Source organism: Brachyhypopomus gauderio, chromosome 14, assembly GCF_052324685.1.
Source record: "Brachyhypopomus gauderio isolate BG-103 chromosome 14, BGAUD_0.2, whole genome shotgun sequence".
In the NCBI taxonomy this organism is placed as follows: Eukaryota; Metazoa; Chordata; class Actinopteri; order Gymnotiformes; family Hypopomidae; genus Brachyhypopomus; species Brachyhypopomus gauderio.
The window spans coordinates 8,291,414-8,314,957 of record NC_135224.1 but is presented as its reverse complement, the minus strand read 5'-3'; the positions used below and the strand labels follow the sequence as shown (position 1 = coordinate 8,314,957).

General features: G+C 46.0%; 1 protein-coding gene and 1 long non-coding RNA gene across 2 annotated transcripts in view; one reads left to right on the top strand and one right to left on the bottom strand.

The window, feature by feature from the left end:
- Positions 1-20,317, top strand: part of stim2b (stromal interaction molecule 2b) — a 27,749-nt gene extending 7,432 nt beyond the window's left edge. The window contains exons 2-12 of the mRNA XM_076972284.1: positions 10,697-10,827; positions 12,562-12,673; positions 14,343-14,454; positions 15,028-15,143; positions 15,391-15,568; positions 15,914-16,091; positions 16,347-16,508; positions 17,267-17,367; positions 17,492-17,730; positions 17,870-18,044; positions 18,214-20,317. Coding sequence (XP_076828399.1) covers positions 10,697-10,827; positions 12,562-12,673; positions 14,343-14,454; positions 15,028-15,143; positions 15,391-15,568; positions 15,914-16,091; positions 16,347-16,508; positions 17,267-17,367; positions 17,492-17,730; positions 17,870-18,044; positions 18,214-18,727 — 2,018 coding nt within the window. The 3' untranslated portion in view covers positions 18,728-20,317. The remainder of the gene's footprint in view (positions 1-10,696; positions 10,828-12,561; positions 12,674-14,342; positions 14,455-15,027; positions 15,144-15,390; positions 15,569-15,913; positions 16,092-16,346; positions 16,509-17,266; positions 17,368-17,491; positions 17,731-17,869; positions 18,045-18,213) is intronic.
- On the bottom strand, positions 19,244-23,544 carry LOC143474730 (uncharacterized). Its single transcript, XR_013120845.1, has 2 exons — positions 23,353-23,544; positions 19,244-22,010 (listed from the first exon to the last, which is right to left on the bottom strand). It is a non-coding gene; the product is annotated as an uncharacterized LOC143474730 (long non-coding RNA).

Genomic DNA, 23,544 nt, shown 5'->3' with positions numbered 1-23,544 from the left:
CTTTTCGACCAACAAGGAATGGGTTCCGTTCCAGTCCGCGCACCTAATTTGGAACCATTTGGCGCTTTTCCATCAAAATCAATAGGTTCCGGAACTCGACAAGTTCGCTACCAGCTGGAATCAGATAGTTAAGAAACGCTACAGGAGGTTTTCTGCATTATCCATTAATATGATTATTTTTATCATTTCATATGTCATTTCATTTATCACTTCAGTTGGAGACTCGCAACTGCTTCCTTCATTTTCCGCCCGTGACAATGACAATCGATTGTATTATCACCAAGAGTTGATCCTTGCTTGCTTTTTGGATAATGACAAACTGTTAGCTGCACCAATGCTCGCAGGTAAAAGGTGCGTTTACCATCTTGTTACTCTACTTTTACTGTGCAACGCCCATCCAATAACAACTGGTGTAAACCACGGCCTGTTTTCTGAATAGTACCAATGTTTTAAGATGCCTGAACAGAACTCGTTCAAAAACGTTTGAGTTAATTTGGCCAAACATGTCAAAAATGCTTTTAGAACATTGAAGGAAGATTAGCAAAGCTGAAACCTCATTTTAAAGACCTGCTTATTTAGTTTTCCCTTTAGTAGATATGTCCTTGTTTAAATTACCAACTGAGAGTTTTGCAGTGTTTTGGAATCAGCCATTATTTAATAGTTTTGTTTCTATTCAATTTCAATAATTATACGTTTTATCTTTGATCAACGTTTTAAATTCCCCATTTGTCTCCTCCTCTGTGAAGCACTGTTTCCATACTGTGACTAACGCTCACTGTTGTGGAACTCAACCGGTGACCTGAAGCCGTGTAGGAATCCCGCCGTGATGTCAGCTCATCCACTGACGCTTTGATACTGCCAGGAGAAGGATGACCGTTGCCCATTCCTGAGAAGGGGGCCGCCGCATGGCCTCGTGGGGTCCGTGGGCGGAGGACAGGTATTTTTGCAGCCAGTGGTAATGTTTTCCAGTAGGATGTGACGGAGCCAAGCAGTGTACATTTGTCTGTCCGTTTCGGAATCGGGTGGTGATGGAATCACGGATGCTTTTGATTCCACAGGTGACACACAGTCACTGGTTCCAGAATGTTCCGCATAGCTCCGCAGCTCCGTTACAGTTAGACGGCAACTTGGCTTCCAGATTGTATTTTGCCTTTGGGGGTAATTCGTTTTGCTCTCTGAGGTCCAAAACCAGCACACTCTAAAGCTCAAATGCATGTGGCGTCTGGATTTTGTTGGGGTGACCCAGACTGACTGTTACTGGTTGAAGTGTCTGAGGAACCCTGTGGAGAATGAGAATAGCTACACTGAAGGGAATACAGGGAAATATATCTGATAATCACATTTATTGAAATGGAATCCTAATAAGATGGCAGCTGTCTTTTAAATGGAGAACGTTAGGATTAGGGTTAATCGAGTTCAACATGCTTCATCATAAATCCTCCTTTTCCCTAAACCTCTGTAGAAAAGAAATACCAGAATGATGTTTTAATTTGATGAATATATTCTTTCAGATCTCGTATACAAGATAGAAATCTAGTTTATACTATCTTCTACACAGATTCAGATCTACTGCAATAAGTCAATTGATGTTTGGGTTAAGGGTTTTCTGTTAGGGCAATTAAAAAAAAGTTTCTGATGTCTGGCCGACTCAGGAATCGAATCTTCTCTTCTTCTGATAACTACATAAGAGAATGAGTGTCTTTTTGTTATGCCAAACTGGCTAGCTCTCTGGAAACCAAAGTAGTCTTTAGTGACACGAATCCCAAATATTGATTCTCTCCTAACCCACATTTCTATGTCATGATCTGTGGAGCAGTGGAGGAGAATGCGGGCTAATCCTTTCACCCTGGAATCCCAGCACGCTGAACCAATCCTCAGAGGCACCGCTTGCTCCAGTCATGCAGAAAATTGCTCCCCGTGGAAATACGGGTCAGCGCGCCGTACCCCCGTACTGTACTCCCTGTTGCGGATCGGCCTTATTAGTGGAAGTGAACGGCTCATTTGTGGCGCGATGCAGGTGTTGATCCTGTCCCAGAGTTCCTCGCTGTGCTGGTTCTTGGCTCACATGCTAAGCTCATCTTTCCCACATTCCAACACCTTTCGACTGCTGAGACAGTGTTTATCATTGGAGAAATTGTAGCCAACTCAGTGTAAACAAAGGGAAAGAATGCTGATGTGCTGTTGACGGGAGTCTGGACCCGGGCCTAGCTCGCCGTCTGCTTTCAGGCTATGCAGACTACTGTATGGTGGCATGTGTCTGTCTGATGTCTTAATGCAGCACCTGCAGTAGCCAGGGCTGAGGCTCATTGGCCTGTGGCCCTGGTTTGAGGTGGCGCAAACTTGCTTGCAGCACTCGGAAGGGTTGGTGATGGAGTTAAAAGAGGAGGAAAATGTACAAGGAATGTATTAACATATGCCTGTCAGTGATGCTATTGGATTTTTAATATTTTAAACGTACGTTTCAGTCTTGCATTTGACAAGAGCTGTAAATGACACCAGGGAATGTGTGTGGTATTCATGTTTGGTATCTGGATGACTTGTTTCAAGTGAGAGACGTTAGTTACTGCTGGAGCCACTTTAGCCAGTGCCATTTTTCTAATACCGAGGCTGATCATTTAGAAACGTCTTCCTGAAACACTGCAGTGAAGGCCGTGTTCTCTCTGTATCCCTCGCTCTCCACCACTGTATGTCTTATTTAGCAGTGGGTTTCTTAAAAGCATTGTAGCTTTGAAAGTACCCTATAGGGAAAAAAAAGTGATGCTTGCTGTTCACATTTATAATGATACACACCAGAACCATCTGTACTTTTCACCGCATGTAATGAACAGCAGTTGGGCCCCCGGGTGGCAAAGCTGCCCACCATCGTATTGTTGGATCATGAGGTCGAAATTCAACAAAGCCACAGCTCCAGGGAAGCCCACTGGGTCTGCTTCGCCCCACTGGGCCTGCTGGTTGGACGGGATAGTCTGATGCCAGTCAGTCACAGGTTACGGTTAAGTCACATGTACAGGTGGTTAGCACTGTCCTCCAAGGGTGCTCCACTGCGCTGTCGGTATCCTTTGGAGAAAGGTGGTGGCTGGCTTCGCGTGTCTTCACGTGTCATGCGTTAGCTCCCAGATTAGCTATCGCGTGATAGAGAGAGTCTTACATCGCAGGGTGGGACCTGGCTAGGGAAAAATGACTAGGGCGAAACAAAATACTGAACACGTACAAGTGCTGCTTGCAGCTAAACCATGCTAGCTGTTAAAACTCCTCTAAATCTTATTTAATCTCTTGTAGTCACGTGTGAAAAGGCTACATGTGCTTGTGTTCCAATTTTCACTCAAATCTCTCAAACAATCTCACATGGTTATGAAATCCCTTTTCATAAAGTTACGTAAGATGACATGAAGCAACATGGCGCTTGTATTCTCTTTACTCGTAGTTCCCGTTTCAATTACTACGAGTAATTAAGACTCGTCGCACCTGCCTGGGTTGAGAGACCTGCATTACCTTCACACTGTATTTCAGCCATCCTGGTCCACAGATCTCCCTGTCTGCTTTACCTCTCAAGGTTTTAAAATGAGAAAAGCTCAGGAGGGGTTGGATACCGTTCACGTGAGCGAGAGATGGAGGGATATTTTGGATGGGAGGCATAGCTGTGCCATCTTATTTCAGGGACTTTCCCTGAGCGGGAGGGAGGGGGGAGAGAGAGAGAGAAAAGGAGGGGGAGAGGGGGATATATAGAGAGAGAGAGATAGATGGAGAGTATTAGCTCAGGAGGGTCGACTGGTGTAGATTTCTCCTTCTCGCTTTATGCGTCTCACATAGCAAGGCCAGCCAGAGCGTTTTGCAGCCTTTGCATAGCTTAATAGAGAGTGAGGGGAGTTATCGCCTCGGCCGCTGCAAAAGCTAGCGAAACTGTCAGCTAGTGAAGGAAACGCTCTAGTGACGAGAGGCGACTTTTGTCCTCTCTGCGCACTGCATGTCTTATGAATCAGGCTGGGTGGTGTGGGAGTGGAGAGGCTCTCTCCCCCAGCCACGTGACTCATCCCACGGCCTTCTCCTCCACTGGCTCTTTGGGTTGAGAAACGACGCAGGCGGAAAAGCCCTTAGCAAGGAGCGAAACGTGAACAATGCGAGAAAGCGTCACGGGGTGGGGGGGAGAGGAGAGGGCAGTATGAGAAAATATTTAGGTTAAATGAGGTTTGGGGAGGGGGGGGGGGGGGTGAGTTCAGGGTGGAGTTCTGTGCTGGAGGCCGGCTGGGTGCCTTTGGCTACTAGATTTGGGTGTTTTGGCACTTTGTTGTGCCTTGTGTGGCACGGTGTGATTTGATGAGTTTGAGGGGATTAATATTACCATAATTTGTGATGTGTGTTTGTGCGTGTGTGACACGTTTATGTCTTGTCTGTTACTATTTATTGATCACACACACGCAGAGTGATGATCGTTGCTGTTAATAAACATAACACTCACTGGTAATTGATCTGGATGAAGTGGGTGACTACGGTAAGCCTCGGTGTTGGGGATAAGCCCCTGGTATGCCTCTGCCGTTTCCGGATGTCCGGAGAGACCCTCCACCTCACGCCTCACTCCACACCTCTCTGCGCTCCCGCAAGCTCCTTCCTGGCTGGCTCTGCGAAATCTCTGGCGTGCGTCTTCGTCGCAGCAGCCGGCCGTCCGTTGACGGAGACAGATGGATGAGGAGCGCGTCGCGCCCGCCTGCGTGGACGCACACCTGTCGCTAATCCCAGAGGCGGGAGCTACGCTCAGCTCGCCTACGCCGAAGGGCCTCCTCACGTCAGAGAGGGGAAGGGGGAGGTCCGCACTGAGCCTCCGGTGATGATGGAACCTGCACGACTGCTGCCACCTCTACTCACTTTATTCTCACCGTTCACAAGCTTCGTGACCGAGGTGACCTGTATGTGAGCTCCTGCTCAAGGCTCCTCACGACAGCAGCTCCAGCCCTGTCAGCTGAGCTCGAGGAGGCGGGGCAGAATATGCTAATGTGCAAGAATAAACACCCAGACACGTCCGCACAACACAGGAAGTGACACCGGACCGGCAGGAAGCTCGAGTCCCGTACAAAAGAAGGTCAATTGCGGCAGGAGAACAGTCACCAGCCAGGAGTTTAGGTGTTCAGAGATTATTTTTTGCCCGCTTTGAATAGCTGCCGGTCTGTGTCTTGTTTGTTAAATAAGCCTGTGGGAGAAGAGAGGCTTCCGCCTGTGCAAACTCTCTGACTCGAAGTTCACCTGCTGGGCATGAGAGATCATCAAAATGCAAACACACACACACCACGGTTCGGTACGGGACTTCCTGAGAAATAAGTGCTTCGCTATTTAGACTACTGCTAAAGTTTTGGCACACACAGCTGGCACACGCAGTGTTAATGGAGCCTGTGAAAAGCCAGTGCAGAAAATGACAGTAACTCAGCTGTCTCTAAGGTAACTCTCTAAGCTCCACGACGTGCACACACACTCCCCCACCTGCAGGTCCGGATCTCCACACATCACGTCACTGTTCCGCTTACCAGGCTGGATGTCTCAGTAATTACACGTTAGCATTTTCTTTGCTCTGTGGCGTGGTGCTGTGTTAATGCTGAGAGGGGCGGAGGAGGGTGTTCCGTAATGAGGGGTTTACAATCTTCATTTATTTATTTTAAAACATTTCTTTATAGTTTTATACGTTTTTGAGGAGCATGATTAAGTGGAGTGTTTTGAATGTCTGTGTACTTCTATATGGATGCAATATGAATATCATTCAGATTCGATATTTATTAACTCGTAAAAACTTGTAAAGACAACAAATAACAAAGTTTGCAGTGACAGAAATTGCTCCCTAAAGCAACAGTTGCTAAAGTCAGCTCCACATGAACTTTGAAACGGTCTAGAAATGTAAAATAATTCAACTCTGCGATGACCTTGTTGATGTAGCTGATGGCCACGTGCTTGTCTCCCAGGAGCCTCTGCGGAGGTGATGCTAGTGAATGGGTCGTACACTAGGGTCAGGAGCTAGAGGGGCCACGCGGGCCCTGGGTTTTGACCGAGCAGCCGTTGGACCAATCAGCATCAGATACTGGGAAGGAGTTCACGATTTAAATTCACCATGAAAACTTATCCCTTTACAGTTGCTTTGAGAGAACGTGTCCTGCATACGTGTCCAGGCTGAAACAGCTGCGCGTTGAGAACGCTCCGTCTGCGATGAATGCCGTTATGTTGTTGCAGGTGAGGGGCCGCAGGGAGGAAGGTGCTCTGGAGGGATTAGTCGGTCATAAGCAGGGCTTTCCGAGGCCGGAGCACGTTTACGTAGCGCGTGTGCGGTATATCCCCTCTCCCCCTCCAGCTTGGTCCGCACAAGGAAGCATTTATACACTGTTGTCCTACCTTGATGCGTTGCTCTGATCCAAAAGCGGTTCTGCTGTTGCTCTTCTGCGGTTAAGTGGTTTGGGTAGAGGATGATGATCCTGTAGACTCCCTTCATCTCTCTGTTTTACAGGCTCAACATGTAAACAGGAAACCACTCACAAGACCAGCTCACACTTAACAATGGACAGTTTTCATGCTTCTGAAAATCTCCCTTTTTCTTCTTCTTTTCTCTCTCTCGCTCCCTCTCTCTCTTTCTGGGCCAGCTCATGGTAATTTCTGATCCCCGCATTCCTTGTGAACACGCTATGCTAGCTGCCTCTCCTTTTGTGGAAGTTCAGGAGTCCGCTTCATGGGTTCAGTCATTGTTCATGTCAGCTTGTGGAAATTGTTTTTCTCACACTTTTGCTTGTTTTTCTCATTCAGTTATGCTGTATCAAATCAGCGGTTGATTATGGCTGCCACACTGACCTTTTATGGCTGCTGTATATACACACACACACACACACACACACACACACACACACACACACACACACACACACACACACACACACACACACACACATTGTACTTATTTTTTTCCAAAACTTCACGTCATGTTGTAACCATACACTGCAACTATAAAGCTAACATGGCTAACAAGTATTGGAAGCTTATGGCCACCAAGTAGCATTATGCCAAAGGGACAAGATGGCTGCTAGAGTGATTCTTAGCTATGAAAAATAGACTCTAGTCCATGTTTAGAGATGAGTGTCATACAGTGTCAAAGTACCTGTGCAAATAATCAAACAGCCCACACCAGTACGATGTGTACAGTGAACAGTTTAAGAATGCTTTGTTACTATGATGTCAGGAAGACATCAACGCAGTGGTTTAATGTTCCTGCCATTCAACAAGTCCACCAGTGTTCTTGCTCTCTCCTGCTTATCTTCACAGAGTTTATTCAGTTTTCCTTATTAGTAACATAAAAACCTCGTTACCAGGGTTTCATAGATCCAAGTCGGGGAGCTTCTCTGGGTAATGAGACATCCTTTCGGTGGGTCAGTGGGGATAACTTCTCAACACATACCTGACAAAGATGGTGTGATGCTGGGAGTTATGCTGACTTATGGAGGAGACCAAGCTCCAAGATCTGTGGTTTAACCATAGGTAGACGCTCACTGGTCGCCATCTTTTTCAAGCTGTGATGTCAGCAATTTTGCAAGACTCGGTCAAGCCTAAACTTGTGTTATTAGAGTTCACAATGGTCATGTGTGCTTAGGTTAGTTGTGATTATTGAACAGAAAATGCTGTTTGTTATTCAGTGTGTCTAAGATAAACAGCATCATAAACTTCATACGTGAATAACTTAAACGTTAAATGACAGAATGGGTTTAACTGTTGAGTTACTGTCAGTGGGTTGTCTGGGCCACAGCCTCCATGACTCTGTGACCTTAGCCGGCATACAAAAAGAAATGTCAAAGTGACCAAGTTAATAACTATTTATCATCCTGTTGTATCACTGATTCTCCAGCATGTTCAGAAGACTTTGGTCTAAACAGAATCTTACTCAGCTGTTTTCTCCAGTAGCCATGTTTCTCTCAGGGTTCCTGCTCAGGGCTGCTTCGGCAGGGTGAGGAGGGGCCCGTGCTGCTTGATCCTTGTGATTTTGACCAAAGCATGTCGTAAAGACCACAGGAAGATTGTTGCTTTGTCAGCGAGCGAGCGGCCGTTTGTGTTTCGGACGAATTGTTGCTGATTGATGAACCAGCTGTAACTCAATCACAGCACAATCTCCAGAGCTGAATTAAAACTTCGAGACTGCCGACTTTAACCCCGGGTTTCTTCATGTGCACAGCAGTACCTCGTTTACTGGCAAGAATTAATTAAGGCAATAATTTGATTAGTGTTTTTTTCCCCCTTTGTGCATAGCCGTACCGAGATCATACACACTCTGCAATGCAGTTGCAAACATTCTCTCACTGTTTACATTTTAGATTGTCCTAGATGATGTTTTGGTTATGCAGATTAGTTTATATTTTGCTTACAGCAATTAAGGTGAGATTTGAAGAAATAAACATTTGTGTTTTGGAGTTTGTAATTGGAGTAACATTGGAGTATTAGCTTATAGGTAAAAGTGATCGCTGCTCATTTTATTTAAGCCGGAAACAAAATAACACTGTAGGCGTTACACAGGGGAACTTTTCCTGTATCATAAAGCCTCAGTGATGGTTAAAAACAGCGTGGGTAGATCACGACTCATGGAGCGTTTCTTCTGATAAGAAGAAAAAAAACGTTCCCCAAAGTTGCGGCCCAGTAAGGGCCAGAGTCGTCCAGAGTTTGTTGCAAAGAGTGATGTGGATCCCAGTGATAAATGTCACTATCGTGTAGTGCGTTATGTTTGTAACAGTTTAAAATTACCACAAGTTCCTTTATCTTGTAGCATTTTTACAAGCGCTAAGCAGATATCGTCACAAAGACGTCCTGAAGAGAAAGCCCTCTTTCTAACCACAATGCGTGGTTTCAGGCCCTGTGCCCTCCAGTGAAAATCGGGTGGGGTGTTCTGGTGTAGCCTGCCACACCTGATTCCAGTATTGTCAGTCATTTTGAAGCAGCTCTTCAGATTGAGGAGCTCGGGTAGGTGGCGTGTTCCTAAAAAGCGCTCACGGCCTCTGAAGGGTGTGCACAAGTCTCTGGTGTGCCGCTTCACATGAGGACCAACTCCTCTTGTGCCCCAGCTGAGAGCGTTTGTGTTTTGTAGGCTGTTAATGGTAAACTGAATCACCACAATCTACTTTGCTTTGGATAGGTCGTTCACAAGGATACATGATTTTTAGGGTAAAAACACATCTTCCTCTTCCTTCCTCTTCCTCTCCTCATCTTCCTGCTTAGTTCTGCTTTTCTTTATCAGATTCGGTTTCTTGCTCACTTCTCATTCTCTCCATCTGTCTCTTTTTCTTTCTCTCCACCTCTCTCATTCATTCTCTACTGAGTTGTCTGCCGATCTCTTGAAGATTCTCTTGGAAGTTGATCGCTGGGTACATTGGTGTTGCCAGTCAGTAATTAGAAGTTCGATTAAGGGCAGTTGAAGTTTAAAGAAACTGTGACTGTCACTCTACCCGGCCATTTTGGGATCTTTGGCTTTTGAACTAGGCATAGGCCAGGTCTGTGAAAGCAGCTCTTGTGGTGGAACAGTTTTAAAGACGTCGCCGAGACGATGTTACAGTAACACAAAATTCTCCTTTTCCCATCTTGATGATTGCGAGCTGTGTTTTCACTCAGAGACAGTCACACCATTGTTTTGTGCGTACACAGACCACATCCCCCTGGACAGAGATCAGCTTCTATTTATAGTTCTGCCTGTTTTAAATTTAGCACCCTGATGTTTTTGGCACTTGGGTTTTGTTTGACGTGTCTTCCCATGCGTGTCACTTCCTGTTGTGTGGGTCTCTTCTGCTTCTGTGCTCATGGGGGGAGGAGCTATGTAAATGATTTGTGACTCTTGAATGCTCAAGCACAGCTGCGTTTGGCACTGGGCTTCCACACGTGGTATCCTGTGTTCGGAACAAGCATCATTCTCCCAGGTGATTGTTATGCAAATGGAAAAAACAATGTAAATGAGCCCGGGAGGGGTGTTTTAGCATGTAAATGTTGTTATGTAAGCCAAGGGAAACACATGCAAAGCCTTATGCAAAGTGAAGTGGTGCGTTTACGTAGGAGGTGTTCGTCTGCCTTTCCCCAAACCGGGCTGTACTCCTGCGGTTCTGATGTTCGTCTTCTTGTTTCTGTTGCTACAGCCCTCCAACGAGTTCGTCTGTGTTCGTTCACACGTCGAGTGTTCCTCCTCAAGTCTTTGCTAAGAGCGCTGCTTGATGTTTTGAAATGTCCATGTAATCTTGCATGATTTGACATAATCTGATATCTGCGCCAGTAATAGTCTTGTTAAAATGGTGGTGGGGGGGGGGGGGGGGGGGTGCTCCTTCACATTCTCTCCCCTCTTGTATAAGACCCGGCAGCCATTCAATTGAATTCCTGCACCGTTAGCCATATCGGCCGTCTGCAACTGAATAAGACTTGTCAGACCTCACTGCTGTAAAAGGACCTTACACCAATCCATTAGACCGCTACCCCCCCTGCCCACACACACACACACACACACACACACACACACACACACACACACCCACCCGGGCGCATGCCTACACACTTATTCACCATTCTTTGAAGACAGACAGGAAGTTAGATAACATAAATGTCACAGGGTTGAGTGGCAGTAACTAGCGCGCTATGCACGAAGCGAATGTCCGGAAACGGCTTGGCTTTCCAGAATGCTGACCTTTGCCCCCTCTGACCTGCGGCGTTTTTGCAGACCCGTGCCTGATGGTGATCCCTCCGTGCGTGAACGAGGCGGACCGCTTCAGCCTGGAGGCGCTCCGACACATCCACAAACAGCTGGACGACGACAACGACGGCGGCATCGAGGTCAACGAGAGCGTGGAGGTCAGACAGCCGGGGGGCTCTGGCGGGGCCGCTCTGTGATCTTGGTGGTGGTGAAGTGAGCTAACGGGAGCAGGGGCTCATGGGTAGGCCACGCTCCGCTGGGGGTGATGGAGCTCATGGCACCCACAGCAGTGCGGCGAAGGGTAGTGTTCTCCTTCTGAGAACACCAGGACCCTGCTGGCTGGCTATACAGGCGTGAGGGCTCGTCGTGTGGGCGCATGTGTTTATGTTTGTGTGGGAGTGTATGTGCAGGAGTGTTAGTAGAAACATCCTGACGTCGTCATTCACGGGAGGTTTCTAATTCTGTAGTGCTACCTGAAACATTACAGAGTGGAGCACGCGTGGAGAACAATCACTTCTGAGTTGGGGGGGGGGGGGGGGGGTGGATTCCCTACGTCACCACGCATGTGGGTTCTAAGATCTAGTCGTGTTTAGAGACCGCAAGATTCCCCTGCCTAGGGGATTGTAGGAAATTCTTGGAAAATGGTGTGTTTGATGATCAAATATCAGCCTATTGTACCATCGCTCTCTGCCTCCTTTATATACTCCGGTCACTCACATTGACCCTTCAGCATTGAAGAGCTGGTGAGACTACATGTCCAGTCAGAGGGGCATGTGTGTCAGTGAGATTAGCCTCCAGTTTGTTGCTAATATAAGATATATTAGATCATGATTACAGGAAGGGAATTAGCAGACCAGACTGACAGGAGAAGATATTCCAAAAGATACCAAGATATTCGCTAAAAAGAACGTGTAGAGAGGTCAGTGTCCAGATGGGGAGCCCGAGTCTCCTGTAGGTTGGCTGTCTGCAAACAGAGTTTAGCCAGAGGCTGAGAGCGAGACAGACATCCAGAGAACCAGAGAGGAGTTCCTGCCATTATATTCCCATGAATCTGTCCTCTATCTGAATCTAAGAATTAATGTAGAACAAGCATCCCTTTGGTTGTGTGTTGATGTGTGCGGGCGTGTTTGTGTGTGGGTGTGGGTGTCTGTGTGTTTGTGTGTGTGAGCAGACGTTGTTTATACAAGTCTGTGAGTGTTTATGTTGGTTAGTGGTGTTCACATGGAGCCCAGGCCCAGAGCCTTCAAAACTGACGTTGGGATTGGAGCTCAACACAGTCGTACTGCGCTGCGTGTGTAGGCGTGTTTTGTGGGCGTGCGTGTGGGCGTATGTGTTTGTGGCTCTGTGCACAGATGTCGGGCGCTTTGAGATAAATTATGCCTCCTCAGCCACAGTTTATGATGGCAATTTACATCGTTCCACAGTAGACAAGCAGTTTGTGCACAACAGTTGCCTTTCTACTTATCAGGCCTGCTTAAACAGTTCTGCGGCTTTATACTGCATTGATACTAAAATGCTAAATGTCAACTGTATTAAGGAACTTTTGCGTTCTGGCTGTGATGTGGAAACTGAAGGACTGAACATTCAGTCTTATTTAGTTTGGATGTAGCGATATTAAAGAGACGTTCCACTTGACACAACAGGACCCACCCCAGCTGAGAAGTTTCTGTTGCTAAATATGTTCGCACCACTGCACTGGATGAAGGCAAACTTCTCACCTTCTACGTGGATTAGGATAAGCAAGACACTTTGTAAATGTCATTTTTGACTGGTTTGTTCCTGCACAGAGGTGTGTGTGTGTGTACTGTGACCCTGTCCTGGGTGTGTATGTGTACACTGTGACCCTGTCATGGGTGTGTATGTCTGATCTGAAGGTGTCTTGTGATTTCCAGTTCATCATAGAGGACATGAAACAGCAGCAAACGAACAAACACAGCAACCTGCACAGAGAGGATCAGCACATCACCGTGGAGGAGCTGTGGAAAGGCTGGAAGAACTCTGAAGGTGAGAGGGTGAGACACGGGGCAGAGACGGAGAAAAAGAGAGACAGAGATAGACAGAGAGATAAAGAGAGAGAGAGACAGAGATAGAGGGTGAGACACGAGGCAGAGACGGAGAACAAGAGAGATGGAGAGAGAGACAGATAGAGACAGAGATAGAGGGTGAGACATGAGGCAGAGATGGAGAAAAAGAGAGACAGAGAGATAGAGAGAGAGACAGAGAGAGAGACAGAGATAGAGGGTGAGACACGAGGCAGAGACTGAGAAAAAGAGAGAGACAGAGATAGAGGGTGAGACACAAGGCAGAGATGGAGAAAAAGAGAGAGACAGGGAGATAGAGAGAGAGATAGAGACAGAGAGAGAGACAGACAGAGATAGAGGGTGAGACACGAGGCAGAGATGGAGAAAAAGAGAGAGACAGAGAGAGAGAGAGAGAGAGAGAGAGAGAGAGAGAGAGAGAGAGAGTGAGAGGGTGATACATGGGGCAGAGACAGAGAGATAGAGAGACAGAGAGATAGAGAGAGAGAGAGGGTGAGACGGTGGGGGAGAGAGAGGGAGGGAGTCAGTGTGTTATGAACAAACAGGTTTCATTCTGAAAGGAGAGGTAGATGCTAGTACTTCCTTTACTCCAAAGGGGACAGAAGCAAACGGACAGAAAGAACATAGCTCAAACATAGCTCACCAACAACCATGGCATAACAAACCAGTAAACGAACCAGTAAACAGACCAGTAAACGAACCAGTAAACATCCATAAAAGTTCACTAAGCCTGAAACTACACCATGGCCTCAAACTGTTAGTCTCCAGTGCATGTTGTTTGAGAAACTAGAACAGAGTAAAATACCATCTCCTTCACACACACACACACACACACACACACACACACACACACACACACACACACACACACACACACACACACACACACACACACACACACACACACGCAGATCCAAAACAAAAGCTGTGCATAGTAGCCAAGAGAACTGCTAACCAGGCCCGATGGCACCGTGACCTGAATTGGATCACATTACCTGAACAGATACTCTCCGATTCCACTGTTTGGGAAATTGCCGAAACAACTAATAGGGTGTGTTAGTGTGGTATTACAACGCTGTAGGTGTGAATGGTGGTGAAATGTAGTCTGGTCTGTTAGTTTGGTGCCACTGTAAGAAATGTCTTAAAGTGTTAGAATATTTTCCACATCACCCACAGCGTTCTAAATGCCTTTCCACATTTGTGAAAGTGAAGTTTTCTTAACAAGAAGAAACTCTAGATCTCCACAACCTTTCAAGCTACTTTAATGAAACATATCATCTAGCATGCCTTGCAGATATCTTCATATTTGCCATAATATCCATAGGCACACATTGTAATAAGAGAGTAATAAGAAAACCCGGCTAACACCAACACCGTATCCTGTTGAAAATGATTGGGCCTTAACATTTGGCAGATTGAATTTGAGTTTGGATTCAAATTTGGACCATTTGAATTGGTTCACTTTTTATGAAGTGTCCAGTAATGTACAGGGTTGTTTACATGGAGGTTTACAATAGTGTGACCACTATGGGGCCACTATGTTTTATGATGATTTTTTTCAGTTTAAAACATTCTCTCTCTCTCTCTCTCTCTCTCTCTCTCTATCTCTCTCTCTCTCTTTCTCTCTCTCTCAGTTCATAACTGGACGATGGATGACGCTGTACTGTGGTTGAAAGAGTCAGTAGAGCTTCCGCAGTATGAAACGAACTTCAGGGAGTTCCGAGTTGATGGCAATACACTACCTCGGTAAACAAACACACACACACACACACACACACACACACACACACACACACACACACACGCACGCACAAGCACATATGGCTACATGACAAATTCTGTATCCCTGAACACCGGAGCAGTGTAAAAGCATTTTGTGCATCGCAATAAAATGTTTCTAATCCAGTAAAGCTAAGAGAGTTAGATTAAGGAGGAATGGCCAGGCTATTATTTAAACAGCACTGCCCTCCTGTGGCAGCTATAGGTAGGTGCAGGTGGCTGGGAGGAAAGGGGTGAAGCAGGGTGCGAAGGATCTGGTTTCTTTTTGCTGCCACCACTTGCTGACTCATGAAATGATGTCACAACTCCAGCTCACCTTTCCTCCTCTGATATGGTCTTTCAGCTATTTTGTTCTTACTATTTAAACTCGCTTCCGTGAAGGCGGATTTAGTGTAGGCGCATGCATATTCCCACTCTATTGCTCACATGGTCCCATGATCCATGACTGTGACTGTATTTTAAAACACCTTACGTCTGTGTTACGCACACATGTTCTCTCTCTCTCCCTCTCTTTCTCTCTCTCCCTCTTTCCCTTTACAGAATAGCGGCTAATGAACCTTCGTTTATGTCGTCGCAACTAAAGATATTAGATCAACGGCATAAACAGAAGCTAAATCTAAAAGCACTGGACGCAGTGCTCTTTGGTCCTCCACTGCGTAAGTGTGTGTGTGTGTGTGTGTGTGTGTGAGCACACTACACAATCCCACACCAATGAATATTTATGATTTGATGATTTGCAATGTATCTCCCACCACTCCTAATGCAAAGCTGCATCTGCTCTATTTTACCCGTTACACTGGGGTCAGGGAAGGCTCACATTTTTAACACGATGGCTGAAAACACGTGGCCCTCAGCTGCAGTACGAGTCCCCTGAAGTGGGCTTCTCCCTTTCTCCTCCCGCAGGACCACAGCACAACTGGCTGAAGGACTTCATCTTGATGGTGTCCATCATCATCGGCGTGGGAGGCTGCTGGTTTGCCTACGTGCAGAATAAGTCCTCCAAAGTCCACATCTCCCGCATGATGAAGGACCTGGAGAGCTTACAGAGTGCTGAACAGAGTCTGCAGGAGCTGCAGAGCAGGTACACACACACACACACACACACACACACACACACACACACACACACACACACACACACACACACACACATACACACACATATACGCACACACACACACACACACACACACACACAAACGTACATACACACACACACTCATACATACACATACATACAAACGCACACACACACATACATACACACACATACACACACACACACACACACACACACACACCCACTCCCTACTCCCAGAATGAGTCACACACCTCTAGACCTGGTCATCAGAATGAGCCGTGATGAGTGGGAGGTGTTTGGGGGGACGTGGTCCAGGCGTTTGAAGTTCTGCTCCCCTTGCTCTAGGCTGGAGAAGGCCCAGGAGGAGAACCGCACCGTGGCCGTGGAGAAGCAGGACCTGGAGCGCAAGATGCGGGACGAGATCAACGGGGCGAAGAAGGAGGCGTCGCGGCTGCGGGAGCTACGGGAGGGGGCGGAGTGTGAGCTCAGCCGCCTCAAATACGCCGAGGAGGAGCTGGTGCAGGTGGGACACCAGGGCTGGGCGTGGCTTCCTGTGGCCCCACCCCCTCCCGATACCTTCGCTGTCTAAGCATTTCCCATGATGCTTTAGGTTTAGTTTAGCCACAGAACTGCCACCAAACTTTAGCTACATTACTGAGGTCATCCTTGGTTTTTAATGTGCAGTATTAGTGGTGTACTGTAATATTGAATATTTGTGGTTATTCATGTGGTTTCACTGTTAGGCGAGACTAAGATGTGTGTGTGTGTTTCTCTGTAGGTTCGTATGGCTCTAAAGAGAGCAGAGAAGGAGCTGCAGTCAGATTGGTCAGTGCCTGAAGCTTTACAGAAGTGGCTTCAGCTCACACACGAGGTGGAAGTTCAGTACTACAACATCAAAAAACAGAACGCCGAGCTACAGCTCACCGTTGCTAAGGAAGAGGTGCGTCAGGCATGATGCCATCTGCAGCTTCCTCTCATGGCTCCGCCCACCTGCCTACTTATTCAAGGGGAATTAGCTCAGATGATCAAGAAGCGTGGATGTACTCAGGAACTGGCAGGCCCAGTGTAAATGAGACCTGAACCGGTCTATGATATGATGAAGAGTGACCATTAATGGAGTAATTTAGCTTAGGACCGGGCTGCTGGGCCATATTATACAATGAATAATCTCCTGTTCATGGTGCCCGTCAAAGTTTTCAGAGCATACGCTGATTCGTATCTAGCTGGGTAAATCATAATTACAACTTTAGTTAATGCAGGGCGGAGCGGTTCTCTCAGTTAAAGCCAAGGACATTACTCATCAAGAAATATAAAGATTCAAAACTTTTGCATACCAACAAAATTGAACACCTTTTTTCTTCCACTGATTTGGCCTTTTAATGATGCAGGTAAATTACTTTTTAATTACATAGTTAGTTTTTGCCTTTTGTCATTTGCATTTGAAATGAGTCGCCAAGCAATTACATGAAGCAATTAGCAACGGCTGCTGTAGGAACACTCCCAAAATGTCTATACCACAGACGTCCTGTCATTCTGATAGCCATTGTCCACTTTATTCCATGCATTATCCACAGATTATAATTATCACAATGCCACATTTTATATTGTGGTTTGTACTGCATAAGGGAATTGTTTGAAATAAATATAGATTCTAATGACTGAATCTGTGTGTGTGTGTGTGTGTGTGTGTGTGTGTAGGCTGAAAAGATTAAAAAGAAGAGGGGCTCTGTGCTGGGGACTCTCCACGTAGCTCACAGTTCCTCACTGGACGAAGTTGACCACAAGATACTTGAGGCCAAGTTCGTTTTCCTCTTACAAACACACAAACACAAACATGGACTCTCGTGCTCCGTGTCATGCACTCCACCCCCGACCCCAGTCCACATTTTCCCCGTTGACCCCGTGTGCCTCCTCCCCCTGCAGGAAGGCGCTGTCCGAGGTCACGGCGTGCCTGCGTGAACGTCTGCACCGTTGGCAGCAGATCGAGAAGCTGTGCGGGTTCCCCGTGGTGCAGAACTTGGGTCTGCCCAGCCTCACCGCCTCCCTCTACTCCGACCACAGCTGGGTGGTGATGCCCCGCTTCTCCCTGCCCCCCTACCCCATCGCGGGCGGCGTGGACGACCTCGACGAGGACACCCCGCCCATCGTCACGCAGTTCAACTGTGAGTGTTCACGTCCGCGCCGGATTAGTCCCCCGGGGGATCGTTTGAAATCTGTGTAGCGTTTGGGCTTTCTGAGCACCGCGTGTTGAAATCGCTTTCTCGCGCTCTTCCTCCTGGCTCCTCCTCCTCCTCCCCGCAGCCCCGCTGATACGACCTCCCCTGACGCGGAACAGCAGCCTGTGCCGTTCTCGTCGGAGCATCCTATCGCACTCCTCGCTGCTCTCCCCTGACCCCGACCTCCTCTCCATGGCCTCTGGAGTCTACAGACCCGAGGGAGAGGACGAACACATCTACTTCAGCGTGGACAGGAAGGGGTAAGGCCTCATTCCTTACTCTACACCCCAACCAACATTTATTTTGTGTAATGACTTGCGTAGATAAAGTAGAATATGTTTAAAAAACATCATATTGAATCTGTCACATGAAATATATATCATGTAAATGTCAAACGTAAATGTGGTTTGTTCTGATCCGTGTCTGCAGAGACTCTCAGGATACATGTTCAGACTCAGACTCCATGGGGTCCTCTCTGGGTAGGAAGCAGTTCTCTAGCCCCCCTGCCCCAGGGGCAGAAACACCACAACGCAGAATCTCACGCGAGGAGCTCCTCCTGATTGCCCAGGAAATGCAAGCCGTTGCCATGGACACGTCTCCCCCCGTTTGCTCATCCGTCGAACCCGCGTCTGGCCGTAGGGTGTCACCCGACCTCACTCGCTCCTCCACTATCCCGGAGTCCCAGAGCTTGACCTTTCACCCCGTCACTAAAATGGCGGCCTCTAACGGCATGCTGGAGAAGTCTTACAGCCTGGGCCAGATGCCTGCTGGCGGGTCGCCCCCCGAGGCACGACACCCCTCACTCTGCTCCCTGGACACAGAGGGGAAGCTGGGTAAGGACGTGAAGCAGAGGCTGGCCACCTCCAGCCCAGACTCCTGTGACAACGGTGAGAAGAAGCGCTCGAAGATCAAGAACTTATTCAAGAAGAGCAAAAAACAGTGAGAGGGACGAGAGAGTGGAGGCCAGAGGGGAGGGGGGGGGGGGTGGAGATGTGAAAAGCCTTAAAATGAATAAATTATAAAACAAAAAAAATTAATGGACTGTCAACTAGAAGCCAATTTTTTTTTTATTAAATATGGGAATGTAGCTCCGTCTAGGTGATCGCCTGGTTTGGAAGCCTTTTATGAAGCCTTTTTATTTAGATTATTCATAAACTAATGTCACCATAATTCAAAAATAAGAAATCGTGAATGGTCAAAGGTCAAGGGTCATGTTGGTCATTTTAAAGAACCAGGGAAGAAAGATTGTTTGTTTCCTGCTACATTCAGTGTTGTAAGAATTTTACGTGAAATACCAAAACAGAAAACAAAGCTAACATCCTATATAAAACTTGATTCAAACATTTACCCCTTTTTACTCATTTACTCTCACATAGACCTATTCTAAATCCTAGTTGTCCAATAAAATCTGGGAAAGAAAAAGAAAAAAAGTTATCCAGCCTAACCTTTTAAGCCAACATCATGAGCAACACCATGTTCATGTCAAAGGTCTGTCTGTGTTAGTAATAAACAAATAAAATGATCCCAGTTCAAACGTATGTTAATATTGCCAGTGAATACACTGTATCTAATGCCACTGTACTCAGTCCTGGTGGCTTACGTCTGTCTTCTCCCACAGTAGCAGCTGTTTGCTCAGCTGGTGTCGCTGTCTTTGAGGTCACTATTACCACGAACCACTGTGTTTGTTTTCTCAGTTAGGGTAAACCGTGTAGTGAAGAAGTGACCGGCGTGGCTCTGCTGCTCTGAAGGTGGAAGTAGACAGACCCGTATTGTGAAGTAGACAGACCCGTATTGTGAAGGGGGGAGGTCGGACGCAGGCTGCTTCACGCTTCCTGACGCCGCACACTTCCTGTACTTGACTGATTTCTTTTAGGTTAAAAATAAAGTGGAAGATAACAGGTGTGCAGTCCTGACGTCGGACGGATACAGTCGCGAGCACAACAAACGTGTGTCCCGTTACTGCTTGTCTGGCTCCTGAAGTTACATTTAGTTAGTTAGGATGTAAATCTTTATTGACTAACAGCCCTACATGGTGCACATGTTGACGAGGTTGTGACTTTTGCTGAAAGATATGAGGATGACTGTGTTGTTAGGGCATTGAGGCTGCTGGTGTCAGACTGCTATGGAAAAAATAAAAATAAACAAAATCAAAAAGAAAAAAAAATTACTCTGCTAAATATTGTTGCACTACAGGTTTCCTTGTTTTGGAAAGGGACGCTTCTTGTGTAAGGACAGTAAGTTAAGATTACTGCTTGGAAAGAACAGTAAGTAAAAATTGAATTTTGTTGAGATGTATTAAAAAGCAGCAAATTGGTAATGGAGCCAAACAATTTGGTGCATTTAGAATGCTTCTTAACATATTTATTTTTCAGTGTATTTCCATTATCACAATGTTCTGATAGACTTTTTTTTATTGTAGAATGTGTGTTTGTATTGTGTAGCTGTGGAAAGACTGCTTTTTATATATGCATATGCAAATTGTAGAACCGCTATTTCTTGGACTAAATGCCCTGTTTCAAGGGCCTAACCATCACTGTGACTACGATCCTCATTGCCACCCACTTTAATATAACCTGTCTCTAAACATGCTATTTTAACAGAAATGTTCACAAATTCTTTAATTTTACTGATGAGTTTAAGATCATAATGTGTTATAGGAGTGGGGCTAAATCATTCTAAAGCTGTTCTGAACTCAGTTATATTAGGGCGTTGTACATGCCTGGTGAATGTGCAAACATGTATAACATGCTGAAAATGGAAGAACAGCAGTAAAAAAGGCACTTGGAAATGGCTCATCTTGTGTTTGCCCTTGACATTGGTGAAGCTGTTCTAAATGCCTAAAAGTTAAAACTACTCCAGAGCAATTGTGAGGAATAAATACAGATACAACAAATGTATTGACCCCTCCCCTGGAAAAAAAGGTTTACTCATTAATGCATGAAAGAAAGAACTCTGTGGAAAGAAAGGTGAGAGTCCTTTCCCTCTCTCTCAGCTTAAAGCAGCACTGTGCAAGGCTTCAGCCCTGAGCTTCAGCCTTACACTTCAGCCCTGAGATGCAGCCCTGAGCTTCAGTCCTGAGCTTCAGGCCTACGCTTCAGCCCTGAGCTTCATCCCTGAGCTTCAGCCCTACGCTTAAGCCCTGAGCTTCAGCCTTACGCTTCAGCCCTCAGCTTCAGCCCTACGCTTCAGTCCTGAGCTTCAGCCTTACGCTTCAGCCCTGAGCACTGGGATCTGTTGCTCTAGCAGTGGTCAGCAACTCCCCTTATGGGGCTTTCTGCAGAGAGACATTTCCAGCTCATTCAAGAGCTTCTGAAAAGGCTGACCTAACTCTTATCTGGCGTGTCATTGTGGGTGGTGGAACCATCTCTGTATGAAAGTGGATCTTCAGGAGGATCTGTGATCACTTCTGTAGTGAAGGAACTAGGCCTACGTTGTATTGCAGTCTATAGAAGGTCTTTCACTTGTATCATACCTACCCAATCTTTCTCTGTTCAGTCTACAGAAAGTGTTTCACTACTCAATCTACAGAAGGTCTTCTGCTGCTCAGTCTACAGAAGGTATTTCGCTGCTCAGTCTACAGAAGGTCTTTCGCTGCTCAGTCTACAGAAGGTGTTTCACTGCTCAGTCTTCAGCAGATCTTTCGCGGCTCAATCTACAGTAGGTCTTTAGCTGCTCAGTCTACCAGTCTTTTGCTGCTCAGTCTACTAAAGGTATTTCGCTGCTCCGTCTACAGCAGGTCTTTCGCAGCTCAATCTACAGAAGGTCTTTGGCTGCTTAGTCTACCGGTCGTTCGCTGCTCAGTCTACTAAAGGTATTTTGCTATTCAGTCTACAAAATGTCTTGCTCAGTCTACAGAATGCCTTTCGCTGCTCAGTCTACAGAAGGTCTTTCACTGCTCAGTCTTCAGCAGGTCTTTTGTGGCTCAATCTACAGAAGGTCTTTAGCTGCTCAGTCTACTGGTCTTTCGTTGCTCAGTCTACTAAAGGTATTTCACTGCTCAGTCTACAGAAGGTCTTTCGCTGCTCAGTCTACAGAAGGTCTTTCGCTGCTCAGTCTACAGAAGGTCTTTCGCTGCTCAGTCCATAGAAGGTGTTTCACAGCTCTGTACACTCTGCCCAGTGTACCCTTGGCACTATCGTCTCACTTGTCTCATAGCTACCCAGTTCTCTGTACTTCACAAGAAGCTAATTCATAATTCATGAAGATAAGAAGATGCAAACGTGGATCTGGAAAGGAACAGAAAACAGTTTGGTAATGAATGCCTAATGCTGATACACAGCATACCAAATCAAGAAGCATTAACACCAATTTCTAACCATTTCTGTTAAAGATAATGAGATTGCATCGACAATTTAACTCTATAGAGTTACAGTTTGGCAGACTTGAGAAGCACATGTATCGGATTTAACATTCTTTGACCTTCTGGATGCCTTTTATATATTAGTTAAAAGTTAGCCCACCTGCAATAGTTACCCACACACAGTAGATAACAAATAGGCAGGCTCTGAAATTTAGTAGTGTTCCATACAGAAATGGCTGAACCTGCAGTTTTTTGTGCAGAGTCTCTGACAAGGATGCACGGCATGTAGTCTCCATGTTTTGGCATAGTAAAATGGATTCTGTAGTGGCACCCCTAACGCAACTTTCGCAATGTCGCCATTTGGATTTTGGTTAATAGCTCATAGACCGTCAATCCTACGTTGTCATCAATAATGATCTGTTTGGTAGGGTCGAGAACTAACCATAGTCGAGCCCTAGAACAGACGAGGAAATGTATGTACAGTGCTATAGGCTGGTAGTGCTTTGGGCCCTTTAAAAAATACACGTATTTGGTATTTAAAATGGTCCAGTTGAGGATTATAAAACCGGCCTAAAGATGCTTAACGGAAATAACAATCCATTTAGTGCTGTTGCTAAAAGGCGCCCAGCAACAGCGTGTAATTGGATAATGGCGTTTGCTGAAATAAACAAAACAAGTAGGCTAATGTACTATACTAATTTTCCTGTTCCAATTCCCAGATATTTCTGAAATTAAACAATACTTTTATTAACAACGCTTTTACCGGAGACATAAATGTTAGGCTGCAAAACGTAATTAATAGACGTTATTAAAACACAAGTCGCGGTTTTAGGATTTTGCTTACGCAGCGACATGTTAGTGTGTTGAGGTAACGCTGACGTATTGAGTGATATTCCAGTGTCACCTGGTCCCATATCGTTAGAATTTACAATTTCACTGTCCACAACTAAACAAATTAATGATATTGATGAAAGGTGTTTTTGGGAAGGTTTGTGTGTGTATATTTGTATACTGTACCATACATTAATAAAAAAAATTTAAAATATCAATAAAGAAATATTTCTCTTTCATGGCTGCATTGCAGAGTTATCCATACAAGCATTCCGAAACTACAGTGGCGATCTATCTGCAGATTTGTACACATCGTTAAGGAGATACAACGCCGTTTTGCAATTTCAGCCTTTTTAGGTCATGCACGTTTTAATTCCCTTCTCTCTAATGTGATAAGAAAGGATAGTGTGGTTGTTGATATTAAAAATAGCACTTACCCTGATAGTCCATCAGTTCCACATGCTGAGATGTGGTTTCTAATGGCAACAAGCTGGAAAGTAAAGCCGAGGGAAAAGGGTGAGATTAGCAGGAAAATCACAGCGTTTGCTTAAAGCTGTTCTGATTTTTGCGCTAGATGGCAGTGATGTTCTGCTAAAATGCGTATAATGTTGATTCCACTACTAGTCTAA